This window comes from Drosophila novamexicana, unplaced genomic scaffold, assembly GCF_003285875.2.
Source record: "Drosophila novamexicana strain 15010-1031.04,08,12 unplaced genomic scaffold, DnovRS2.1 tig00001453-arrow-arrow-pilon, whole genome shotgun sequence".
NCBI lineage: Eukaryota > Metazoa > Arthropoda > Insecta > Diptera > Drosophilidae > Drosophila > Drosophila novamexicana.
In genome coordinates this window covers 41228-62553 of record NW_020824860.1, presented here as the reverse complement: position 1 = coordinate 62553, position 21326 = coordinate 41228, and the positions used below count along the sequence as shown (strand labels likewise).

The 21326-nt window shown below is 45.6% G+C and overlaps 3 protein-coding genes across 6 annotated transcripts; 2 read left to right on the top strand and 1 right to left on the bottom strand.

Moving 5' to 3' along the window:
• Positions 1–9153: 9153 nt before the first annotated feature.
• Positions 9154–13136, top strand: LOC115767779 (trichohyalin-like). Of its 3 annotated transcripts, none has more exons than XM_030712107.1 (4): positions 9154–9498; positions 9564–10178; positions 10254–11147; positions 11220–13136. In XM_030712107.1, exons 1-4 carry the CDS (start codon positions 9356–9358, stop codon positions 12562–12564), a joined length of 2997 nt encoding a protein of 998 aa, XP_030567967.1. In that variant the 5' UTR covers positions 9154–9355; the 3' UTR covers positions 12565–13136. The 3 variants fall into 3 exon arrangements, with proteins under 3 accessions (XP_030567967.1, XP_030567965.1, XP_030567966.1); XM_030712106.1 differs by having other exon boundaries at positions 9164–9248; positions 9303–9498; positions 9564–11147; XM_030712105.1 differs by having other exon boundaries at positions 9564–11147.
• A 1478-nt stretch (positions 13137–14614) lies between these two features.
• LOC115767762 (farnesol dehydrogenase) lies at positions 14615–16603 on the top strand. Its single transcript, XM_030712084.1, has 3 exons — positions 14615–15462; positions 16263–16403; positions 16471–16603. The coding sequence occupies exons 1-3, from the start codon at positions 14722–14724 to the stop codon at positions 16510–16512; spliced, it is 924 nt and encodes a 307-aa protein (XP_030567944.1). The 5' UTR covers positions 14615–14721; the 3' UTR covers positions 16513–16603.
• A 2641-nt stretch (positions 16604–19244) lies between these two features.
• LOC115767749 (PAX-interacting protein 1-like) lies at positions 19245–21031 on the bottom strand. Of its 2 annotated transcripts, none has more exons than XM_030712063.1 (3): positions 20752–21031; positions 20177–20692; positions 19245–20123 (listed from the first exon to the last, which is right to left on the bottom strand). In XM_030712063.1, exons 1-3 carry the CDS (start codon positions 20925–20927, stop codon positions 19400–19402), a joined length of 1416 nt encoding a protein of 471 aa, XP_030567923.1. In that variant the 5' UTR covers positions 20928–21031; the 3' UTR covers positions 19245–19399. The 2 variants fall into 2 exon arrangements, with proteins under 2 accessions (XP_030567923.1, XP_030567924.1); XM_030712064.1 differs by having other exon boundaries at positions 19245–20111.
• Between the last annotated feature and the right edge of the window lie 295 nt (positions 21032–21326).

The window sequence follows — 21326 nt, the reverse complement described above, 5'->3', positions numbered from 1 at the left end:
AACATAAGCTTACATTTCTTAAAAATCACATAAGGGCTTTGAGCTTAAAGCTTCACAATTTTAAGATAAAACTAAAGCTTTGCCTATCGGCTTATTTGATTAAAGCGTATAAAAGCTTTCTGATCAAAGCTTAACTATCTAGCTGACATAACCTTTAAATTATTTAAAAAGCGCATTAAAGCTTCCAACTGAAAGCTCAACTTACTGGTCAGCATAATAATACATAATTTAAAAAGCACATGCAAGTTTTGAGCGAAAAGCTCATTTAACTGGCAAGCGTAACCTAACACAAGGAAAAAAGGCATATAAAAGCTTTGAGCCAAAAGCTTCAATTACAAGCAAATATAAATTAAACAGACTAAAAGCTCAACTTGCTGGCCAGCGTAAGCACATTAAAGCTTTCATGGAAAAGCTCAAAAGGCAGCCAGTTACTGAGCAATTCAAGTGCTGATGTCATTAGACAACAGTTTGAAGCGCTTGACTTAACTCTTGCTAAATGCTGAACGATTAGCGATAAATTGGCCAAATTGAAGTTTTGGTTGTTTTTAACGCAAATGCGGCTTAAAGAGCTGCATTCGCCTGGCTGTACCGTTGATCTGCAGCCAGTTTCATTAGTGAGCCCAAAGTGGGGCGCAATCACAAAGCGCTTAAGGGCAATGCGGGCGTGTTATTCGGCTCACCGCGGCTAACCAGTTCGGCCGGCAAGCTGGTTCAGCTGGTGCAGTTGCTCACCTGGTCGCCAGGTCGTCAGGTCCCGCGGCGAATTATCGCCAATCACTCGAGCAATAAATGAACCAAAAGTCGTTATGCGACGACAACAAGAACAAGAACAAGGACAACGTCGAGAACGACGACAACTTGAGCTCTGTCGAATCGAGTTAAGTGCTACACTCAAAGAATTTAAGTCGAACAGAACATATATAATATATATGAAACTGAAGCATAAGCAAAAAGTTCAAGCCAGTTGTATTCCCATTTGAGCTATATAATATAGTAGCACGATCTTGAGGGACTCTAAAAAAAGGTTCTACTTGCAGAGATTTTATCACAGCCAGACCGACATCTGAAAATGTCTATAGCTCATTGGGCTAATCAAGCATATATGTATACTTAATATATATATTATATTTTCTCAAATCTAAAGGCGAGGTTTGAACCAGCGACAACTATTTTTGCAGCCCTGTTGGAAATTTGATGAACCAAGATTTGAACCCGTTTGACAGTTGTGAGAAACATGGCTTATAAAATCTCTAGAACCTAAAGGCAAGGTTTCAACCAGCGAAAACTCGTTTAACAGTTGTGGAAAACCAGACTCAGAAATCTCTTGAACGTAAACACGAGGTTTGAACCAGCGAGAACATTTGGATCCGTTTGAGATTTAAAGAAGCGAAAGCTCACAAACCTCTCTAACCCAAAAACAAGCTTTGAGCCAGAGAAAACATTTGGAACCGTTTAACAGTTATGCCAAACCAGGCTCATGAGCCTCTCGAACATACAGACTGGGTTTGAACCAGCTAAAAAGTTTGTTGCCCTGTTCAAATTAACATTATTTCGGGAATTCATTTAAAATGCAACTCTGGTATTTTTGGCGCTGATATAAACAGATTTTTTTGCTAAGTGCACGCCAACACCAGTCTCAATTTTCAGCCAAACACCCCCCCCCCCCCCGCCAACCCCCTTCCCCTTCGTTCCCCCCTAAAGGTGTCCTTGACAAAGTGGCAAACAAAAATGTTCGCAGCGCACTTTTCGGCGCTCGGCGATTGCATGCGGCAAGTAATGCTGGGTCATAAGTTGTGTGCTGCAGGCATGATGTCTCTATACAGACTGAGACTGAAACCCGAATACAAAAAAAAAAAAAAACAGAAAAAAAAGCACAGCCAAGAGACTGCCAGCCACGCCCCCAGCCAGCAGGGCACAGACAGCAGACGCCGAAGCAAACGCATTTATTCATTTAACCTTTTGCTGTGGCGAGGCAAAGCGCCTCACAAGTCCAACCAATAAACTTTTGTTGTTGCTGCAGGGTGCAAGAGCAGCTGAATAGAGGGGTTACGTAGGGGAGGTGGCGGTGGGGGGTCACGGGAGAGGGGTCACACTAAACGATAGCACGTAGCAGCGCAAAGTAAATGGGAAAAGTTCCAGTCAAATTCTGATGAAATGAAATTAGTTTTCGCTTGAGTGTAACTTCCGTTTGTCGAATGACTGGACGGAATAAAAAACACACAAAAATCCTGCAATTTCATTGTGTGAATGAGTGTGTGTGTGTGTGTGTGTGTGTGTGTGTGTGTGTGTGTGTGTGTGTGTGTGTGTGTGTGTGTGTGTGTGTGTGTGTGTGTGTGTGTGTGTGTGTGTGTGTGTGTGTGTGTGTGTGTGTGTGTGTGTGTGTGTGTGTGTGTGTGTGTGCGTGAGTGCAGGTTAATCTACGGGCGGGCGTAACACACGCCGCATATGAATGACGGCCAAGTGACATCAATTCGCCTTCAAAATTGTTATCCCAAATGCTTGTTGTCTGCCTCACACACACACACAATACTCCTCCCCTCTCTCTCTCTCTCCCTCTCACACACACACACATGACAGCAATGAAACCACAAGAAGTCGCTTATAAATGACATACTTTTTACCACCCGCGCGCAACAGCAACAACAACAACAACTACAACTACAACTACAACAATTACGACTTCATGTTGTTTTTGCCACAATGTTGGCGAAAAGTTTTAAGTGCAGCGGCAATGCACAGTGGAACAAGCTCCTAGCACAATCAAATGAAATTAAAGAGTGAGAGAGGGAGAGAGAGAGCGAAAGCGAGAAAGAGGTAGAGAGAGCGAGTGCGAGCTAGCGAAAGTAAATAAAAGGGAATACAAATTTTTGATTAAATTTTAAAATTCGTGTTTCCCCCATTTTCCGCTCCTATTGTCGATTTATCAAATTCAATGATATTTATTTGCATTTTAATCATTCAAGAAGAATAAATGAAGAAAGAAGGAACAATTTTAAGAACATGCATTAAATACATTTTTAGTAAATTATTTTTGTTTTAAAATATAAAAGAATTAAAATGCTCAACTTTATTTTAAATTGGACTTTCGTCCGTTTTCCGCTCCTGTTGTCGATTTCCCAAATTCGATATTAGACGCATTTAATAATGTTCATGTCATTTGTTTTTGGCAAAAAACGAGTACCTTAATACGAAAAAAAAATACTCAAATTCATTAATTAATTATGAATTTATTAATTTTTGCAAATTCATTAAAAAACGAGGAGACATGGACTAAGAAGTTAAACGAACAAATTTTGAATTGTAAAAAATGGGTTTTCACCCGTTTTCCACTCTTGGATTTATCACTTTACCAAATTCAGTGCGACATGTAGCTATTTTTGGCTTAGCGGATTTTGCATCAGTTGGCACAGATAATAGATAATAATAAAAGGAAGTGTAAAAATTCACTTCGTATTTTTGGCAATTTGTCCCACTGTGCGACAAGCGCTTTATGAAGTGGACCGCATTGATGACTCGGCACACAAACATGCACACACACACACACACACACACACACACAGTTGCACGCAAAAGTTTGAGTATCAATCAACGACAGTCAATCAATCAATCAATCAAATGTTGTTGGAACAATGAAGCCGACGACGAAGTCGATCGCGACAGGAAGTGGAAGATGAAGTTTCCAATGAAATTTTCCACTTTTGGCTGGACGCGCGCGAACCCTTGTGGAAACTGCTTGTCAAAATGTCGTTGTTGTTGTCGTTGTTGTCGTCGTTGTTGTTGTTGTTGTTGTTGTTGTGTTTGTGACACCTTTAATTTGGGCGTGGCTTTGAAGCGGACAGCCTTCTAATTTAGCCGCAAAATGTGTGAAAGCAAAGCGAAATTCTGATATTTATAACTTTTGTAATTGCCACTTGTGGCAGGCAGGCAGTCGCTGTGCGTGTGTGTGTGTGTGTGTGTGTGTGTGTATGTGTGTGTGTGTTGGTGTGTGGCTGGCTTGCCCCATATATGATATGCATCTAGCCACACATAGGCCATTGGCCCGGCAAAGCTTGTGGCCGCACTGCCTTCACTTCAGCTGCTGCTGCTTCGGAAAATGGGAAAACATTTTCCAAAGCAAAAGTTGACGTCGCCTGAAAATGCTGCTGGAGCATTCGAAATTATTTACAACTGTGCAAAAGTAGCTGCCAGAGAAACCAGTCAAGAAGAAGAAAGCAACAACAATAACAGGGACGAGGACGAGGTGCTGGGGGAGGAGTTGGGGGAGGAGCTGGGGGAGGAGCAGGGGGTGGAGCAGGCGAATTTATGCCATTAGCCCACGTTGCACAGTTGGGACACAGTTGCAACATTTGCTGTTGCTGCCCTCTACCTCCCCCTCTGCCGCTGGCCACGCCCCCCTTCTCGCGCAACCCTCTCTCGATTCCAGTGAAATGCACTTCAATGCTTAAATGACAGTCAACTTTTTTGCCTTCTTTTTTTTTATTATTTTGGGGTTTCACGAAAAATCATTTGGGATGCGACAACAACAGCAATAAGAACACAAATAGAAATCCAATTGTAGAGCAGCCACAACGACTAGCCAAATACCCTGTAATCGAGCCAACAAGTTGGCCAGTAGCACAAATTATATTTCAATTTTATAAGCACATATGTGATCGACTAAGCGATGCCCTGCAAATTTATTTATGTATTACATATTTCATTTAATTGTGCCGCATTTAAATATTTTATAATTAGAAGAATTAGAATTTATGAATATTACAAATTTAAATTGTTTACGCTTGCAGAAAACTTAACAGAAATAAATACAAAAATTAATTATCTATTTTTGACCATTATAAAAAAGGTTCTTAGGCTTTGCAATAATTTATCTATGAATTTATCTGGGCTTAACTTGGAATTAGTTAGCTTGCAATCCGAAAAGTCAAGCCAAGCGTGTAAATTTCTTTAAAATTTAAAAAAGACCTGATTATTTAGAAAAATATAATATGCATATACATATGTATATTTATATACCAGAATGTGGAAGAATATTAATATTTATTTTTTCTGTAATCAGTATTGAAATATACCAAAAATTTCCTCAAAGAAGAGACAAGAAGCTTTGAGAAATAGTTGTGTTCATTAAAACCTATTTCGTATAGCCGAATCCACATACCAAATTTGCCGGCTCCAGCATTTATAGTACTCGAGCTCAACAAGGTTAATTTCCGTTTAGAGAATGGATCAAGGCCTTGGCAATATGTTAAATGATATCTAAAGTTGTCTTGCATACGCGGCGCGGCGACACCCACGGGGCAAAGAAACTTTTGCAGGGTATCGGCAAAAACTTGGGGTACAACGTAATAAAAACGGGCAACTTTTTAGTGCAACGGAAAATGCAAAATGTATAACAACAATAACAACAACAAGGACAAGCATATAAGTAGCAAGAAGCAGAAGCAAAAGCAAAAGAAGAAGCAAAACTAGCATAACAACCAAAGCAAATTGGCGCAGACTTGAAGAAGTGCTTAACTAGATGTACAACATGCACATTATATAATACAAATACCCCCGCCCATAACTATAGAGCGCAAATTAATTCGACTGGCCCGCAAAAAAAAACAAATTTCGTTTGACCGCCCGCTGCCAGAGTTGTGCCTGAATTGTGCAGAGGTCAAAGTTTGGCGACAAATTCGAAATCTCAACTGTTTGCCAAATGGTCTGCTTGAACTACAGGGTATAAGACAGCGGCTAAGGTGCATGGTACATATTACAGGGTATCATATCATATTCATATTCAATATTATCATATTATCATATCATATAGAACATATAAATTCCATATGTGCATATCTTGTTTGGACGATATCCCGAATTGCTCAGCTCATCAAGTTCCCAACATAGATATAGACAAAACCTTAACAATATCGGAACTCTGTGTTATATAGCTTCCAATTGGAATCGGCCGTTCTCAAAAGTATATCTTGCTATAACTTTTCTGTTCTCGAAGTATTTTAGCTAATTAAAGCTTAATTTTTTCTCTCACATTGCTGCAGGATCAAGGATACATAGCTGTCCTCAAGGGTATTTCATCTGCGGCATGCCCAAGCGTCCAGTTTTAGTTTGTTTTTATAGCCTGAACCAATTTAAAATGGTTTAAGAAGGGCATATTGGCTTCGTGCGAATGTATGTAACAGCCAGCAGACAACGCGTTGTCGAAGCCGTGCAGTGTATATAGTCTTGATATCGTACGCAGAACGAGCTTATAATCTTTTTGATTTCAAAACAATCGATTTTTAGACCTGTTTGTCTATAGTACAACTCGATATCTCTCCATATTTCCAAAATATTGATAAAAATCCCCCCTCATCTCCCCTTTATTGATATCTCAATACCCCTATTTATATCCAAAATATCGATAAGTATCGATTAGAGAACTGGTTCTACTAGGAAAACACAATATATCCATTTATATCCAAAATATCGATAAGTATCGATATGAGAACTGCTTTGTAAGAACTATCCGATATCTCTTCCCTCTTTGCAAGCTATCGATAAATATCGATTTTAAGAAACGGTTTGTTACACTACACTTTTTGGATAACTCAACCTATTGGAAAAGCTTCTCATTATTATAGGTGGAGTCTTGCGCCCTGGTATACGCACTTTTCTCTTTTACATATTTAAGCCCTTCAAATTACAAAGAGATCGGACTATAAATTCCGAAGTTATTCAAGAACGTAGAGGAATAAGAAGAAGAACTGAAGAGTGCTTGTAACGGCAGCTCGGGCTCTGGGTTGAGGGTATCCTGCAGTCGGCCACACCCGACTTCCGACTCCCGACTCCTGACTGGCGCACTCTTACTTGTTTCTTGTCATTATGTGTATCGCACGCTGGCAAGTTGAGTGCCAGTTAAATAAGTATACCCGTCAGACCCGGCCGGGCTAGAGGTGTGGATGGGGCGGTTAGGCGCCAGCTCTCCGCAACCCGGCGCGATTTAATCGTGACACCTGTCCAGCTGGTCAACTGGTTGGTCGCTGGGCCAGTGACACGCTACGCCGGGCGGCATAATTAAAAGTTAAGTACCTGACCGGCAGACACACACACACACACACACACACACACACACACACACACGCAAGGAGTTATACACTGGCTAAAACGGTTCTCCCTAGACGCAGCTAAACACAGACAGAGCCAAAGGCAGCGGGGCGAAGAGTGGGCCGCACTACATAGAGAAAGTGGACTAGGTCTCGTATGCACAGAAAACAACATGCCGTTGACTTGAATGCTGCATTTTTTAATGGGCCAACTGCAGCTGGGGTCGCGCCAGAGCTGGCCAAATGAGCGGGGCTATGGGCTAGAGGGTCGGGGGTCGGCAGGGGCCGAACAGACGGCGACACCAACCCAGCCAAATGCTAGCCTGTTAAATTGTTCACAAAAAGAACTTAACGCAAATATGCTTTAATGAGCTGTCGGTTACCGCTCAGGCGCCAGACCAGGGTATGCTACATTCCATACAGAGCGTGTCAGAGTGCCAAAGTTTGACTAAATTGATTCAAATATGCTGAAGATTGTCCCAAAACGGACGCTCAGTTAAGCATAATTCGAACCTTATATTGGTATTATTTCTCAATCAAACAGTTGAACATAATCCCGAATTGAACTATATTGTGAAAGTTCCCTGTATTAAATGTAGGTAACAGAGAGCAGGAGGCATCTTTGATCACATAACGCATATATAGATATATTATTACAACATCTCTGTCCATCTGTGCACATGTGTCTATCTCGAGAATTATAAAAGTGAAAGACTTGAATTTTGAAGTACATATTTTTCTTAAACTTACGCAGAACGAGTAGATCATCTTTTTCGTCTTTTTTATCTGTTCTCCAATTGCATTATTTCGATAAATATCGATGTTGGTCTTTGGTTTTTGAAGCACAACTCGGGAAATTTAAGAGCTATATATGCCAAACTTGGTATGTAAGCTCTTGTATATATTACAGAAAAGTAATATTTCATATTTTGTTAGCTTGACACCTTAAACAGTTGTTGGCTTGTAACAATACTTTCCAAATATGTTGCACCTTGAGTTTAACATATAATCCAAAAGTCTCTCTCTCTCTTGCTAAAGTTGCAAAATGATGCTAGCTAAAGAGTTCATTTAAGTTGATTCTTCTTTTTTGTTTGGTTCATTGAGAAAAGCTTAAGAATATCACAAGGTTCACAAAGAAGCTAATCTTACCGAAATACGCTTCGTAAGAGTATTCAAAATTTGCCAATCCAAGGCTTGCTTTACGAACTGGGGCGTTATTTGTATGTAAGTTCTTTAGACGGCTTTTAAATGCCTCAATTGACCGCGCAGGTTGTCTACATACACATACACACATACATACACATATCCAGATATACATGTATATAAAGGATATATATATATATTAAGGATGTCGACTGGCTGTCAACGTAAAGTCCTTGAATGAGTTTTGGGAGGTCGTAACTTCATTAAACACTAAACTTCTTCTAAGTGCGTTTTCATTTAAGTGGAATTTCCTGCTCGCAACTTGTTGCGGTTTATTAACTAAATGCCACGCCCCTCTCCACTTAACGCCTTTACTTGTGGTGCAAATAGTCGCACTCGCTTTAATTACTTACAGATAATTCGATTGTCCTTGCGCGGAAATACACCCAAAGGCTTAATTAAGCCCCATGGAATATTCAAAGCGTGGCCATGGAAAGAAATTATATCAAGCAAGGGCTATATGAATTTATTGACATATAAGTTGAGATATAAGTTATAAGAAAAGCATAATTTAGCAGACTTGCTAAAAAGTCACTTTAAACAAAGGAACACAGGGACTCTATTGGAAGAATATAGAAGCAAGAGTAAAAGCTGTTTGGGCTTATGATAACTCGATTAATAACAATTGTATTCATAGAAAAAGGTCGAGCTTTTGCTGATTTGAAGGAAATGAGACTCTAGCTCTTATAGACTCTAAGGTCGGACCATCGGATGTCCTAAAGCCAGACTTGACTTGATCGACTTAGATGCTGATGTTGTATAGTAGTCCATATTCCAATATTTTCCTAAGATAAGCAGCCTTCGACTGAGCAGCCCTTGTTGAGTTGTTGTATAACGAAGCAGACTGTGAAAGTTTGCATTCATATATTTTAGTATCGTCTCTCAACAGCTGAGGCAACAACAACAACTAACTAAACAAAATCGAAAACTCTGGCCACGGAACCAACTATTGACACAAAGAAAAAGGCAATTCGCACCAATTTGATTGCTTCAACGCATTTGATTCAATTTATTCACTAGACCCATTTCATTCAAACGAACCCTTGATCCGATTGGACTGATTGCAAGATCAGATGGCGTATGTGGCTAGCAATGATCAGCATGGCAATGAGATAATGCGCGTCATGTTGTCCACGGAGCCGGGCAAGCGAACAGTCGCCTCATGCCAGAATCTCAGAATCAATTGTAGTCCAGCCCGAACGCAGCCGGACACGCGGTAAGTTGTGTCGTATCAACGTGTTATTCCTTCAAAATATCTTTCACTCTCGGCCGTTCGAACAGACCGGGACGTTACGATCATCGCCATCGTTTCCATTATTTTGCGGATACCACGCCCAGTCAACGACAGGATGTGCGCCTCCTGCAGGAGCAGCACATAGATCGCCATCAGCAGCAGAGGGATCGACAGCAGCAGGAGAAGTTGGGGCTGGAGAAGCAGCAACCAGATAGGGAACATAAGAAAAGGTGGCAGCAGGAGAAGACTCAGGGGCAGACACAGAAAGCGGAACAGCGACAGCCAGAGAAGTCACAATCGGAAAAGCAGCCTCAGCCGCAGAGATTGCAACTGGAAAGATCGCACTCAGAGAAGAAAGCTCTGTCGGAGAAGTCGCAGCCGAAGATGCAGTCGCAGCCGGAGTTGCAGTCGCATCTTGTGAAGGCCCAGCTGGTTAAATCTCACTTGTCAAAGTCGCAGCCTGAGAATAAATCGCATTTGGCAAGTGCCCAACCGGAGTCGCACTTGGAGAAGTTGCACTCGAAGAAGTCGCACTTGAAGAAACTGTACTTGGAGAAGGAGTACTTGGAGCAGGAGTACTTGGAGAAGGTTAATTTGGACAGGGCGTACTCGGAGAAGGCGTACATAGAGAATTCATATACCGAAAGGACATACTCGGAGAAGTCGCAGCCGCAGAAATCGCACTCGGAGAAGTCGCAAGTGGAGAAGACGTACGTGGAGAAGACGTACGTGGAGAAGTCGCAGCCGGAGAAGTCGCAGCCGGAGAAGTTGCAGCCGGAGAAGTTGCAGCCGGAGAAGTCGCAGCCGGAGAAGTCGGATCCGGAAAAGTCTCACGTAGAGAAGACGTACTTGAAGAAGTCGCAGCCTAAAAAATCGCAGTTGGAGAAGACGTACTCGGAGAGTTCGAATCTGGAGAATTCACTATCTGACAGATCGCTACCGGAGAAGCCGAAGTCGGCGAAATGGAAACCGGAGAAAGCGCAGCCGGCCAAGAAGCCCCAGCCGGAGAAGGCGCGTTCGCAAATGCTGTATTCAGAGATGAATTTGGAGCCAGATAAAAAGTGGCAGGCGGTGAAGCTGAAGCCTGAGAAGTCTCAACCAGAGATGCCTAAACCAGAGAAGTCACAGCCGGTAAGGTCGCTGCCGGATAAGTCGCTGCCGGATAAGTCACTGTCGGATAAGTCGCTGCCGGACAAGTCGCATCTGGATAAATCACACTCGGAGAAAAAGACATATCCAGAGAAGTCGCACTCGCCGAAGTTGCAAGCGGAGATGTCGCAACCGGAAAAGGAATCGCAACCGGAAAAGCATCCGCAACCAGAGAAAAAATCGCATCCGGAGATATCGCAACCGGAAAAGTTGCCAACGGAAAAATCGCAGCCAGAAGGAAAGTCGCAGCCGGAGTTTTTACCGCCACCGAAAAGAGCACAACCTGTGAAGCTACAGATCCAGACGAAGGAAAATCTGAGCGTGGAAGAGCTGGCCCTGTGGAATAGCACCGAGGTAATTGCGCATAGCACGCTGCTATCCACGGTCGAATCGCAGGATAGGATCTATAGGAGAGGCAACAGTGCCAATGCCTTATCCGAATCGCCAGACTCGCCCTTCTACGCCTGGCTGGCGGCCAAGAAGTAAGCTAAGTAACCCTTCCAGCCAGCTCGCACGAACTCAGCTAATACCAAATCGAACCCTCCAACCCACAGTGAACTGCAACAGCAGCTAGCCATGGATCGGCGGCTGTACTCGGAGCTGGAGCAACAGCGCGCAGTGGAGCGCGCCCGCCTGGCGCAGCTGAAATACGAGCGCTGGATTCAGGCCAAAACCAATCAGATGCGTCGCGCCAAATCCGATCTGAGCTCTGCACAGACGACGGCCAAATCGCGACAGTCGCTGCCCGCCGAGGAGGCGCAGCGCCGCCTGCTCGAATGGGAGCGCGAGAAGCGCGCCGAGCTCAAGGCGCAGCGGCTGGAGCGTGAGGCGTGCCTGGCGCGCCAGAATCTAATCGATTCGACGCGCCGCGAACTGAGCGCCGAGGCCTGGGAGCAGTGGGTCTATGCGACGCGCAATCGCCCCAAGCCGGTGGCCATGGGCCGTGGCCTGGACTCGTTGCGCGCGTCCAATGCGCCGCACTACCACAATCCCAACGAGTGGCAGACGCTGTTGCCGACGGCCCGAACGGGACAGCAGGGACAGCAGCCAACGCAGGCGACGGCGCAGGTGCGCAGCGGCCCGGACTATGAGCGGCTGGAGCGACTGGCGCAGCCGCGACGCAAACTCTGGCGTCAGACGATCAATGAGCCCGTCCGTCTGACGACCAAGGAATATGGTGTGCCAGCCAAGACGACGGCGACAGTCGGCTCCGGGTGCGGAGGAGAGCATAACAGGGATACGGAGCGTTTGCATCTGAGCGATGCTGCATCACAGACCCAGCCGGAGGATGCGGAGCTGACGATGCTCGAGAAGAGTCGGAAGGCGGAGACGACCACGGATAGCTGCCTGTTGCGGCCGCAGCGTAGTCCCATCATCTGGAGCAAGAGCAATGCGCAGCGTGTGCGCGAAATGCGAAAGGTCGTCCAGCCGTCGGAATGTGGCCAGGGGCCGCGCCAGCTGCGCGACGATCAGCTGGAGCAGCTGCGCAAGCAGCAGGACATGCAGAATAGCAAAATATTGCCGCGCAAATTTCAACAGAAGCGCGAACAATTGCGCAAAAAACTGAAGGCCTGGGTCGAGGAGGGCAAGGCGCTGCCGGAGCGCAGTCTGAGCGACAGCTGCCGCAATCTGAAAGAGGAACTCAAGCAGGAGCTGCGCCAGGAGCTTAAGCAACAGCAGCGACGCGCCGTCTATGTGGACGAGGCAGCGAATACCCAGCGGCATAATGCTCGCAAAATGTCGCTCACCGAATCGCGTATCCAACGCTCCGAGGAGCAATTGCAATCCATAGCCAGGAAATCGATTGCGCCATTGCAACGTGCACGCAGCACTGAGCCGAAGCGTCTGCTCATGGGCAAGGAGAGCAAGGAGGCGCAGAAATCAAAACCCTGGCGTTAGTTTGTCAAGGGCGTTTAGCTAAAAGTCAAAGGATCGCAACCAAACCCTTCCATAATTCTTCTTTCCATAACGCTCTTCCTTAACCCGCTTTCTTAACCCTTTTCCCAAACTCCTCTCTTAAAGGATTCTTCCATAATCCCGCCTACCTTGATCTTCCACCTTGATCACCTTTCCTTAACACCTTAACATTCCTCTTCCTCCTATTACTTACCTTTCCCTAACTACACGCTCTCTTAACAATCCATCTTTCTCGACAAAGCATCTTCCTCAATCTCCCACCTTAACCCCTCCTTCCCTAACCCCACCTCGCATAACCCTAATCCTTTAAGCTCCCACCTTCCTTCCCACTTCCCCCATCCCTTTCCCGTTCCCCCATCCCTTTCCCATTCCCCTTTCCCGTTCCCCTATCCAATCCCAACGATACCCAACATAGTTTTTTTTTTACTTTTCCGTCATATAATTTGCATAGATCTAAATTGAGGCTAGACCTATTTATTTTTGTTTTCCTGAGAGTTTTAGGAATTCTTGAATTTAGTTGCATTTGTGTGTAGTAAATTATAAATAATAAAAATCGCTAATATAGGAACCAAAGTAGACAACCGATAATCGCCAATTATCAGTCGCAAGGATTGACAAGTATCTATTTGGAAGTGACCGACTGGAAGATATCCTGTACCCTGTACGAGCCAGCGAGAAAACAAATATCCTGTATCTGTGTACTGAGATATGCTCAAAGAAGCACGTTCACCTTCGATATTTATCGATCTTCTAGCCTTTGTTGCAGATGAAGCTTGTGTCTACTAAATGTATTATCTCAAGTTCCGGTCAAATCCAGTGTATCGATATCGATTTGTATTGATTTTATTGAAATAGGGCGAGTTATCGATACCTATCGATACCTTGAAAACCGCTTGAGCTGATATTCTATCTAGAGTTTATTGTGAATTCAATGAAGTCTGAAGAGTTTGACGACTCGGCGCGATTTTCATTGATTTCATGGAAATAGGCTGAGTTATCCAACTTTAAAATCTTTGGCTCTAAAAGTTTTCGAGTCATCGATACTTATCGATACCTTGAAAACCGCTTGAGCTGATATTCTATCTAGAGTTTTTTGCGAATTCAATGAAGTCTGAAGAGTTTGACGACTTGGCTCTTTCCTCTGATCTATTTTTTGGGAATTCAGATGCTTCGAAAATCGATATTTATCGTTTATTTAAAATAACCCTTAAGCTTTTCACTATTTGAGGTCTTTAGCTATCGATCCAGCAACCGATTCGGCAGTTGAGGCTGATCCAGATTATATTTATATGCATATGCTTTATGGAATCGGAGAAGCATTCTTCCTGTGCCAAACATTATCTATTTGTATGAATCAATACAATTCGAACCAGGAATTCAATTTTATTTTGTAACTTTTCAGCTTAGCCGAAACCCAAACCGGAAGTGGTTTCTTTTTTCCAAAAATATCTCGCCTCAGAACAACGAACATTCTGGCGGTAAAGCCGAACTCCTATGCGCCTCTTGCAAATGCCTGTCTTATATAGAATTTGGCATCCAAACAATGCAGTTCGAAACGTAGAAATGCGTAGTGAACTATTCATGTTTGCCTGTTTAAAGCCGGCCAACCAAATAGCTGTACGCCTCCTCCAAAAGCTACACTGTGCTACACTCGAAAAAAAGTCTCACTCATTTTAGAAAATAGGCGTAAATTGTTTTGAAATTAAGAAAACTTGAGCACAAAATATGATTTGTTACAAAGTATTTTCTACTTTTCCGACAATGTTTTGCCACATTTCAAAAAATCTTTTCTACTTTTCGGGAATATTTCATAAATTCTGATACAATTTTATTTTAGCTTTAAATTCCTTAAAAATTTTCAGATAAATTAATTTCTACTCAATCAGGAAATTGTTCCACTTTCAAGAAATATTAACTCTAAAATGTCGAACTGTTTTTTTGCTGAGTGTACCTAATCACAGCGGGCATACAAATGGATGAGGGGGAGGGAGTTTGGTAATTACAGCTGCGTTGGGGCCTTGCTCGAAGGATATATAGAGGGTATTGGGTGGTGGGTGATGGGCGGTTAGCTGGGGTGAGTGTGCATCCAGCTCAGACGATTACCTCAACGTGGCCCAAAGACAAAGACATGAGCATGGAATGGTGTCAGAGAGAGAGAGGGAGAAAGTAAATCGATACGGCTTAGGCCCCACTCCGTTGACCTGTTCGATCCGTTCGCATTGCTGGGGCTTCCAGCTGAGGGCTCTGCCCAGCTGGCGGGCCCAATTTGCCGTGCAGCTCGGCTCAGTCGACAGCATGGAACGTTGGCGCAACAAAGTAGCCGTGGTGAGCGGCGCCAGCGCTGGCATCGGTGCCGCCTGTGCCCGGGCCTTGGTCGGTGCCGGTCTGTTGGTTGTGGGCCTGGCCCGACGCCAGGAACGCATCGAGCAGCTGCGCGCCCAGCTGCCGCTGCCCCAGCAACAACGTCTGCACGCTGTCCAATGCGATATAACGTGCGAATCGCAAGTGCTGCAGGCATTCGACTGGACCAAGCGACAGCTGGGCGGTGTCCATGTGCTGGTCAGCAATGCGGGCATCATGGCCACCACGGAGCTGAGCGGTGCCGGCAATACGCAACCGATACGCGACACCATCGAGACAAACATAATGGGCAGTGTCTATTGCATACGCGAGGCATTTCAGGCGATGCGCTCGCAGCAGCAGCAAAAGCAGCCGGGTCATGTGATCATTGTTAACAGCGTGGCGGGGCAGCAGGTGCCAAATCTGGGCACACAGCTGCCCTCGCTGAACATCTATCCGGCGAGCAAGTTTGCTCTGCGCGCCATGCAGGAGATCTATCGACAGGAGTTTCAGCGTCACAAGACCCAAGTCCGGGTCTCGGTGAGTGTTAACTTAGCTAGAGCTCTGCGTCGGCTAACCAATCGAAAGTAACTCAAATATTATACCGACTTAATCGACGCGATAAAACGAACGTGTTTCGAACAGTTCGAGCATGTCTGAGATCAAACTAATCGGGCAGAGATTGCATTTAGCTCAGGCTCGCATCGACCGGATCAATTTGTTTTTGTCTGCAACTCGAACAGCCGAACAAATTTGAGCATTGACTCGCACGACTACAAATAATTTTGCGCGTATCTGCAACCGGTTTTCGGTTGAGACAATAGTCTTGATTCAAACGAAGTTTGATTCATCATCTTTGAGCTAACAACATGTACGAGCAAAAATATGTTTAACTCGAACACAACCGAATGTACCGCGATATTTGAAGCCAGTTCGAGCGATCAGCTTGGGCTCGAATCGATTGACTTAATTTTATTTCGTTTGCAATTACTTTGCCTTCCAGCATCTTCATTCAAAGGAAGCTCGAGCATGTTCGAGTTCGATCATCGCGAGTCAGCAACTTGTTTGAGCATGTTCGAGCTCGATCATCGCGAGTCAGCAGCATGTTTGAGTTTTCTACATGTTCGACGTTTTTCTTTGGACTCAATGCATTTAGCCAGGCAAATACTTTGCCCTCCAGAGCTCTACGCTTACTAATTTAGTTTCTCCAACATGAGGCAATATTCCTAAAACATTTAGTTAGGCTCGTGTTCGCGACCATCTCTAGTCGGAGTCACGCTCCTGTGTGTGTGTGTGTGTGTGTATGGCACATTATTTTTATTATTTTGTTGCCATTGCAGACAATCAGCCCCGGCATTGTCGACACAGACATCTTGCCCGAGCAGCTGCAGATCGTCATCAAGCAGCACATGCCCATGCTACGCGCCGAGGATGTCGCCGATGCCATACTGTGGACCATTGGCACGCCAGCCAATGTGCAGGTCAGTTCCGGCTCCTTAACATAACTAGGCTCAGTTTCTTACCAAGTGCTTCTTCTACTTCGGACAGGTGCAAAACATCACCATCAAGCCGCAGGGTGAAAAGTTTTAGGCGCCGTACGCATTCAACTTCGGCATTTGCAAAGGCAGATTATACCTTATATATGCATTATATTGATGAACCAAATATATACACTGTTCACGGGTTGGTAAAGGGCATATTGGTTTTGTTCCTCTCTAGCTAGAGACTTACTACTTGTAATATATTCAAAAATGTTTCACGATTTGGTTTAGGGCTCGAAGCAGCAACCTCCCTTAAGGTGGGTTCGACTTACGGTTTGACCCAGCTGCCTGCCTTTCGGTTCGGTTCGTAATAAATGACAATACAAATACCTGGCTCGAACCGGTTCGGCCCAAATTGTTAATCTTTGATGTAAATACTCTCAGGTGCTTCTCATTCGTAGCTACTCATTTGGTTCAATGCTTGGCTCTTGAGGCTTGAGCCGTTTCGATTTAAAATATGGTTGCTGATTTCTTATCCTTGATTTCAATATTGTCTTGATTCGTTTCAATTCTCAGTTGATAAGAAGTAAATAGCAATTAAATTATCTGACTCGAACCGGTTCAGCTGAAACTTGGTTTGCAGACTTATTGATTCCTTCATTTAAATATAGCTTGGCTTACTTTAGCAGCAACTGATTCGTTTTGAATACTCAGTTGCTAGCTAATGGCCAGTCGCCTGTCTGGCTCGAACCGGTTCCAGACTTACCTTCTTGTCGCCTTCCATGACCAGACCAATCAACCCAAATACTTTGGCCTTCAATCTCCATATGGCACAAAGTCGAAAATGCTACAAGGACTTTCAGGCCAAGAGAAGCTGTTCCAGCTAAACTCAAGGGGCGGCCACTGAGCGAAATCAACTTGATTGAAGTACATTGTGGCCGATAGCTCATGTAGCTGAGTGTACCTGTGAGTGTGTGTGCTTGTGTGTGTGTGCTTGTGTGTGTGTGTGTCCAGACTCTTCATTTTCGGGGTCTTGGCCTACATGATCAATGCGCCCGGCCACACAATTGCTGCACACACGCACACACACACACACACACACACACACACATACACACACACACACACACACACACACACACATCGATCAGGCCGTCGGAGGTGCAATTGTTGAATCAGCAGAAGAAAAAGAAGATGAACAACAACAAAAATGGAGAAGGGCAAAGAAAAATATGCATTTGTGTTTTGGAAATGACGCAGGTGCCTTGCCTTGGAGCTGGTTGCGTAGCTGGACAAGCAGCTCATTGGATTCGCAAACAAGCCAAAGTTGTTGCCCCAAAAACTGAACGTGTTGCGAGAGGGGGAGGGGCATGGGCTGGAGTCGGTTGCAGCCACAAAACATTGCAAGCAGCTCAATTTTTGGCTAAAATGTGGGCTCCCTTTTATCCAGCACTCAAATCAACAGCAGCAGCTGCTGCTGCACTTGCTCCAGCATCCATCTCGCTCGCTCTCTCTCTCTCTCTCTCACTTAGTTTTTCTCTCGGGCATCGATTCATGTGTGTGGCATGTGTGTTGGGGCATGCATTTCAGCCAAGTGCTGCGTCCTGTTGCCTGACCAACAAAAAATGTCTCTGAGCGACACAATGAAAATGGATTAAAAGGATAAGTGGGCGTCGGGCCATATGTGGGCGTGTAGGCGTATAGGCTGCGTATCGGCCTTATAAATCCAAATCCAAACCCAAGCCCATCCTCTACGCTCTCCTCTTCCCACCCGGAATGAGCATTGTCTGCGCTGCGGTCTAATGACCAGACAGTTGACCTGCGCCTGGGGCTTCGGAGCCTTTACAAAGTCAACGGGTAACATGGAGCTGTAATCCCCCCGAGCCGAGCATTGAAGGTGTTCCAGCTATTGTTAACCTAATTGAATTAGGCCAAGAAAAAAAATACAAAATAAAAGCCGAGCTAAGCCAAGCGATAGGCCCCGGCAAGATGCTGCAGTCGAGCTTTGCAAAGCTCTTCAGTTGTGAACTGTTCGCAATTGTATTTGTAAGTAACACTCACCTCACCGCACACACACACACACACACTGAAAGCAGTGCTGTGGGCTGTGTGGTGTGTGCAACAGCATCGGAAAACCAGTGTTGTGCAATTTTGTTTGTTAAGCTTTTGAGCTGCATTTAACACGCTAGCGCACAAAGTGCTGCTGGGCATATTCCCGAAAATAATCAACGAATTCCAACGCAGCATCAACAGCTTTAAGAATATGTGAAAGCTTTAAACTCGGTTCAGGTGATATAAGCTTTTGCTGAAAGCTCGACTCACTATATTGCATGTTTTAAAAAGCGCATTAAAGCTTTTAGCATTAAATAAAGCTTGTTATAAAAAGAAAGACTTGAAAGCTTGACGTTAAACAAACTTTTAAAGTTACCAACACCTCTAGACAAATTTGAGATCAACATAAAAATCGGAGCTTTAAACATCAGCTTTATGCAACAATTCTATGACAATCTTGTATTGTCTTTATAAATTATGTGAAGTATTCATGAACAGCTGGCTAAACGGATTAATCGAGCGAATAAGTTGGTTCTGGATTAAGTGAAAGCTTTGGCTGAAAGCTCGACTAACTGCAGGCCCAGTTTCCGTCTTTCTTTAACTGCAGTGTTAGACCATTTTAATGTAATTTTCCTTAAATAACTTTATGCCTTTTCTGTGGAGCTTTAAGCTTTATGCTAAAAGCTAATTTATTGGCATTTAATTTGACTGTTGTTAATTCTGCGAAACTTTAAGCTCATGAGCTTTAAACAAAAGCACTTTGCAATGAATCTATGAATTTATGAATTTATTGTCTTTGTATAATTTGTGAAGTATTCATGGTCCTTAAGGCTGGCTGGCTTAACTGTTCAACATGGTGGTCAACAGGTGGACAAACGGGAGAACGGACGTATTCTGTGGGCGGGGCAAAGCTTTTCGATTAAGCAAAAGCTTTGCAGCTAGCATCATCTGCGCCGCCGCTGCAAGTGCACCGCATCGATGGCATCGAGACGTCGGCGCAGAGCACGCTGCGCCGCCGACAGAGGGACATGCAGATACAAGGAGGCGACCTGCTCCTGCAGCTTGCGCTGATCCAGCTGCTGCTGCTGCTGTTGCCTGGCGCTCGACGGCGGCGGGCGCAGGCGTATGCGTTGCCTGGGCGCCGCGGCCGCCGTCAATTTGCTCAGCCGCGACAACGGATGCTGCTGCTGCTGCAGGTGCTGCTGCAGGTGTTGTTGTTGCTGCTGGAATTGTTGTTGCTGCTGGAGGTGATGCTGCTGCTGCTGCCACTGGCGCTCGGTCTGCAGGCCGGGATTGCTTTGGTTCTTGGCCGCCAGCTGGGCGAGCCAGCGCTCCCAGGCGAGCTGCGATAGCTGACGGCGCAGCTGTTCATGGACGCGCTGCTCCTGCTCGGCGCGCAGCTGCTCCTCGCGCCTCTGCTCCTGCTCCTGCCGCTTGCGCAGCTGCCACTGGGCCAGGCACAGCTGTGACTCTTCGCGCCGCTTGCGCTGCACCTCGGCCAATGCGCCGGGCAGCCGGGCGCTGCAGTGCACCCGCCGCTTGGCGTGCAGCCAATCCTCATAGCACTTCTCGGACATCTGTTTGCGCATCTGCTTCAGGCTGTGCAGTCGATGCGCCTCGCGTCGACTCTGGCGGCGACGCAGCACCTCCTGTTTCCTGTCATTTTCGCTTTTTGTTTATTTTTTTTTTTTTATTTTTTCGTTAATGAGCTGGCGACTTACTTTTTGGACTGCAGCCACTGGTCAAAGGTCAGGCGACGCTCTGCCGCGCCAGCGCTCTCCAGCGGCAGCGGCAGCGCCAGCGGCAGTGACAGCGGGCGGCTCACCTGTCCGCCGGCTACGTTAAAGTGTTGCGTTTCTAGCCAGTAGCTGCCGCTGCTGCTGCCGCTGCCTCCGCCGCTGCCGCCAAGGCTGTTGCTGTAGCTATGCTCCGGCGACTGCATGGGCAGCGATAACGACGCCGACGCTGACGCTGACGCTGACGCTAACGGCGACAGCGACGGCGGCGGCATCATCTCCACAGGACGCGTCGACGCTGGCGGCGTGGACACGCGTCGCGGCTGGGTGACCGCCTGGCGAGCCAGGCGACTCGTCGAGCTGCTCGACCGGCCGCCCGCCTGCCTTGGGCCCTGCACCAGCATAGGGACGTTGTCCGTCTCAGCCGCCTCCGGCACGCCCTGTCGCAGTCGCAGACGCAGCGTGGGATACACCTTCGGCTGGCCGCCGGCACACGGAGAGCTGCGCTTCAAGAGGCACATCAAAAACGGGCTCCGGCTGCGGCCAAATTGTGCGCTTACCGCAGTTCCTGAGCCGGTTCGGATCTGGCATTCGGCGCTTTCTTGAGCTCCAGCCTCCGATCCCGATCCCGATCCTGATCCTGATCCTGTGCCGCCGGCAGCCCCGCCCGTGGCGCGTTAGCCCAGTGCCTGCTGCTGTTGCTTGGGCCGTTCTCCTCAGTCTCCGCCACAGTCATCGCTTGCACCAGCCAAAGCTTTTCAGCTGACCAATCAAATTTTTGCCTATGTCGAATTCGAGTTGGAAAACCAAAAAACAAAAAATTTTATTTTATTATTTATTTTTATTTGGTTTTTTTTTTTTATTTTTTTTATTTTTTTTTTTTTTTTGACAAAATTTTGAATTTTGTGACAGTTGAACGAAACGAGAGCGAGAACGAGAGAGTGAATGTGGGAGTGAAAGAGATGGATAGAGAGAGCTAAAAGCTTACAGAGAAAAGCTTTGTCATCGATCCAGTCAAGTGAGCTTTAAGCTTTTATGAGCTTTTATTCAATGTGCTTTTAAAGTGAAGCATAGAGCTAGAGTGTGAGAAAGCTCGCAGAAAGGGAGCTTTTTTGTCTCTGCGGCAAAAGTTGAA

Coding starts and splice junctions, on each gene's coding strand:
- LOC115767779 (XM_030712105.1), top strand. CDS start 9,356: ATGGCGTATGTGGCTAGCAATGATCAGCATGGCAATGAGATAATGCGC. Junction 9,499..9,563: donor CGAACGCAGCCGGACACGCG/GTAAGTTGTGTC, acceptor CCGTTCGAACAG/ACCGGGACGTTACGATCATC. Junction 11,148..11,219: donor GCCTGGCTGGCGGCCAAGAA/GTAAGCTAAGTA, acceptor TCCAACCCACAG/TGAACTGCAACAGCAGCTAG.
- LOC115767762 (XM_030712084.1), top strand. CDS start 14,722: ATGGTGTCAGAGAGAGAGAGGGAGAAAGTAAATCGATACGGCTTAGGC. Junction 15,463..16,262: donor AGACCCAAGTCCGGGTCTCG/GTGAGTGTTAAC, acceptor TTGCCATTGCAG/ACAATCAGCCCCGGCATTGT. Junction 16,404..16,470: donor GCACGCCAGCCAATGTGCAG/GTCAGTTCCGGC, acceptor TACTTCGGACAG/GTGCAAAACATCACCATCAA.
- LOC115767749 (XM_030712063.1), bottom strand. CDS start 20,927: ATGACTGTGGCGGAGACTGAGGAGAACGGCCCAAGCAACAGCAGCAGG. Junction 20,693..20,751: donor GAACCGGCTCAGGAACTGCG/GTAAGCGCACAA, acceptor CTTGAAGCGCAG/CTCTCCGTGTGCCGGCGGCC. Junction 20,124..20,176: donor CAGTGGCTGCAGTCCAAAAA/GTAAGTCGCCAG, acceptor ATAAACAAAAAG/CGAAAATGACAGGAAACAGG.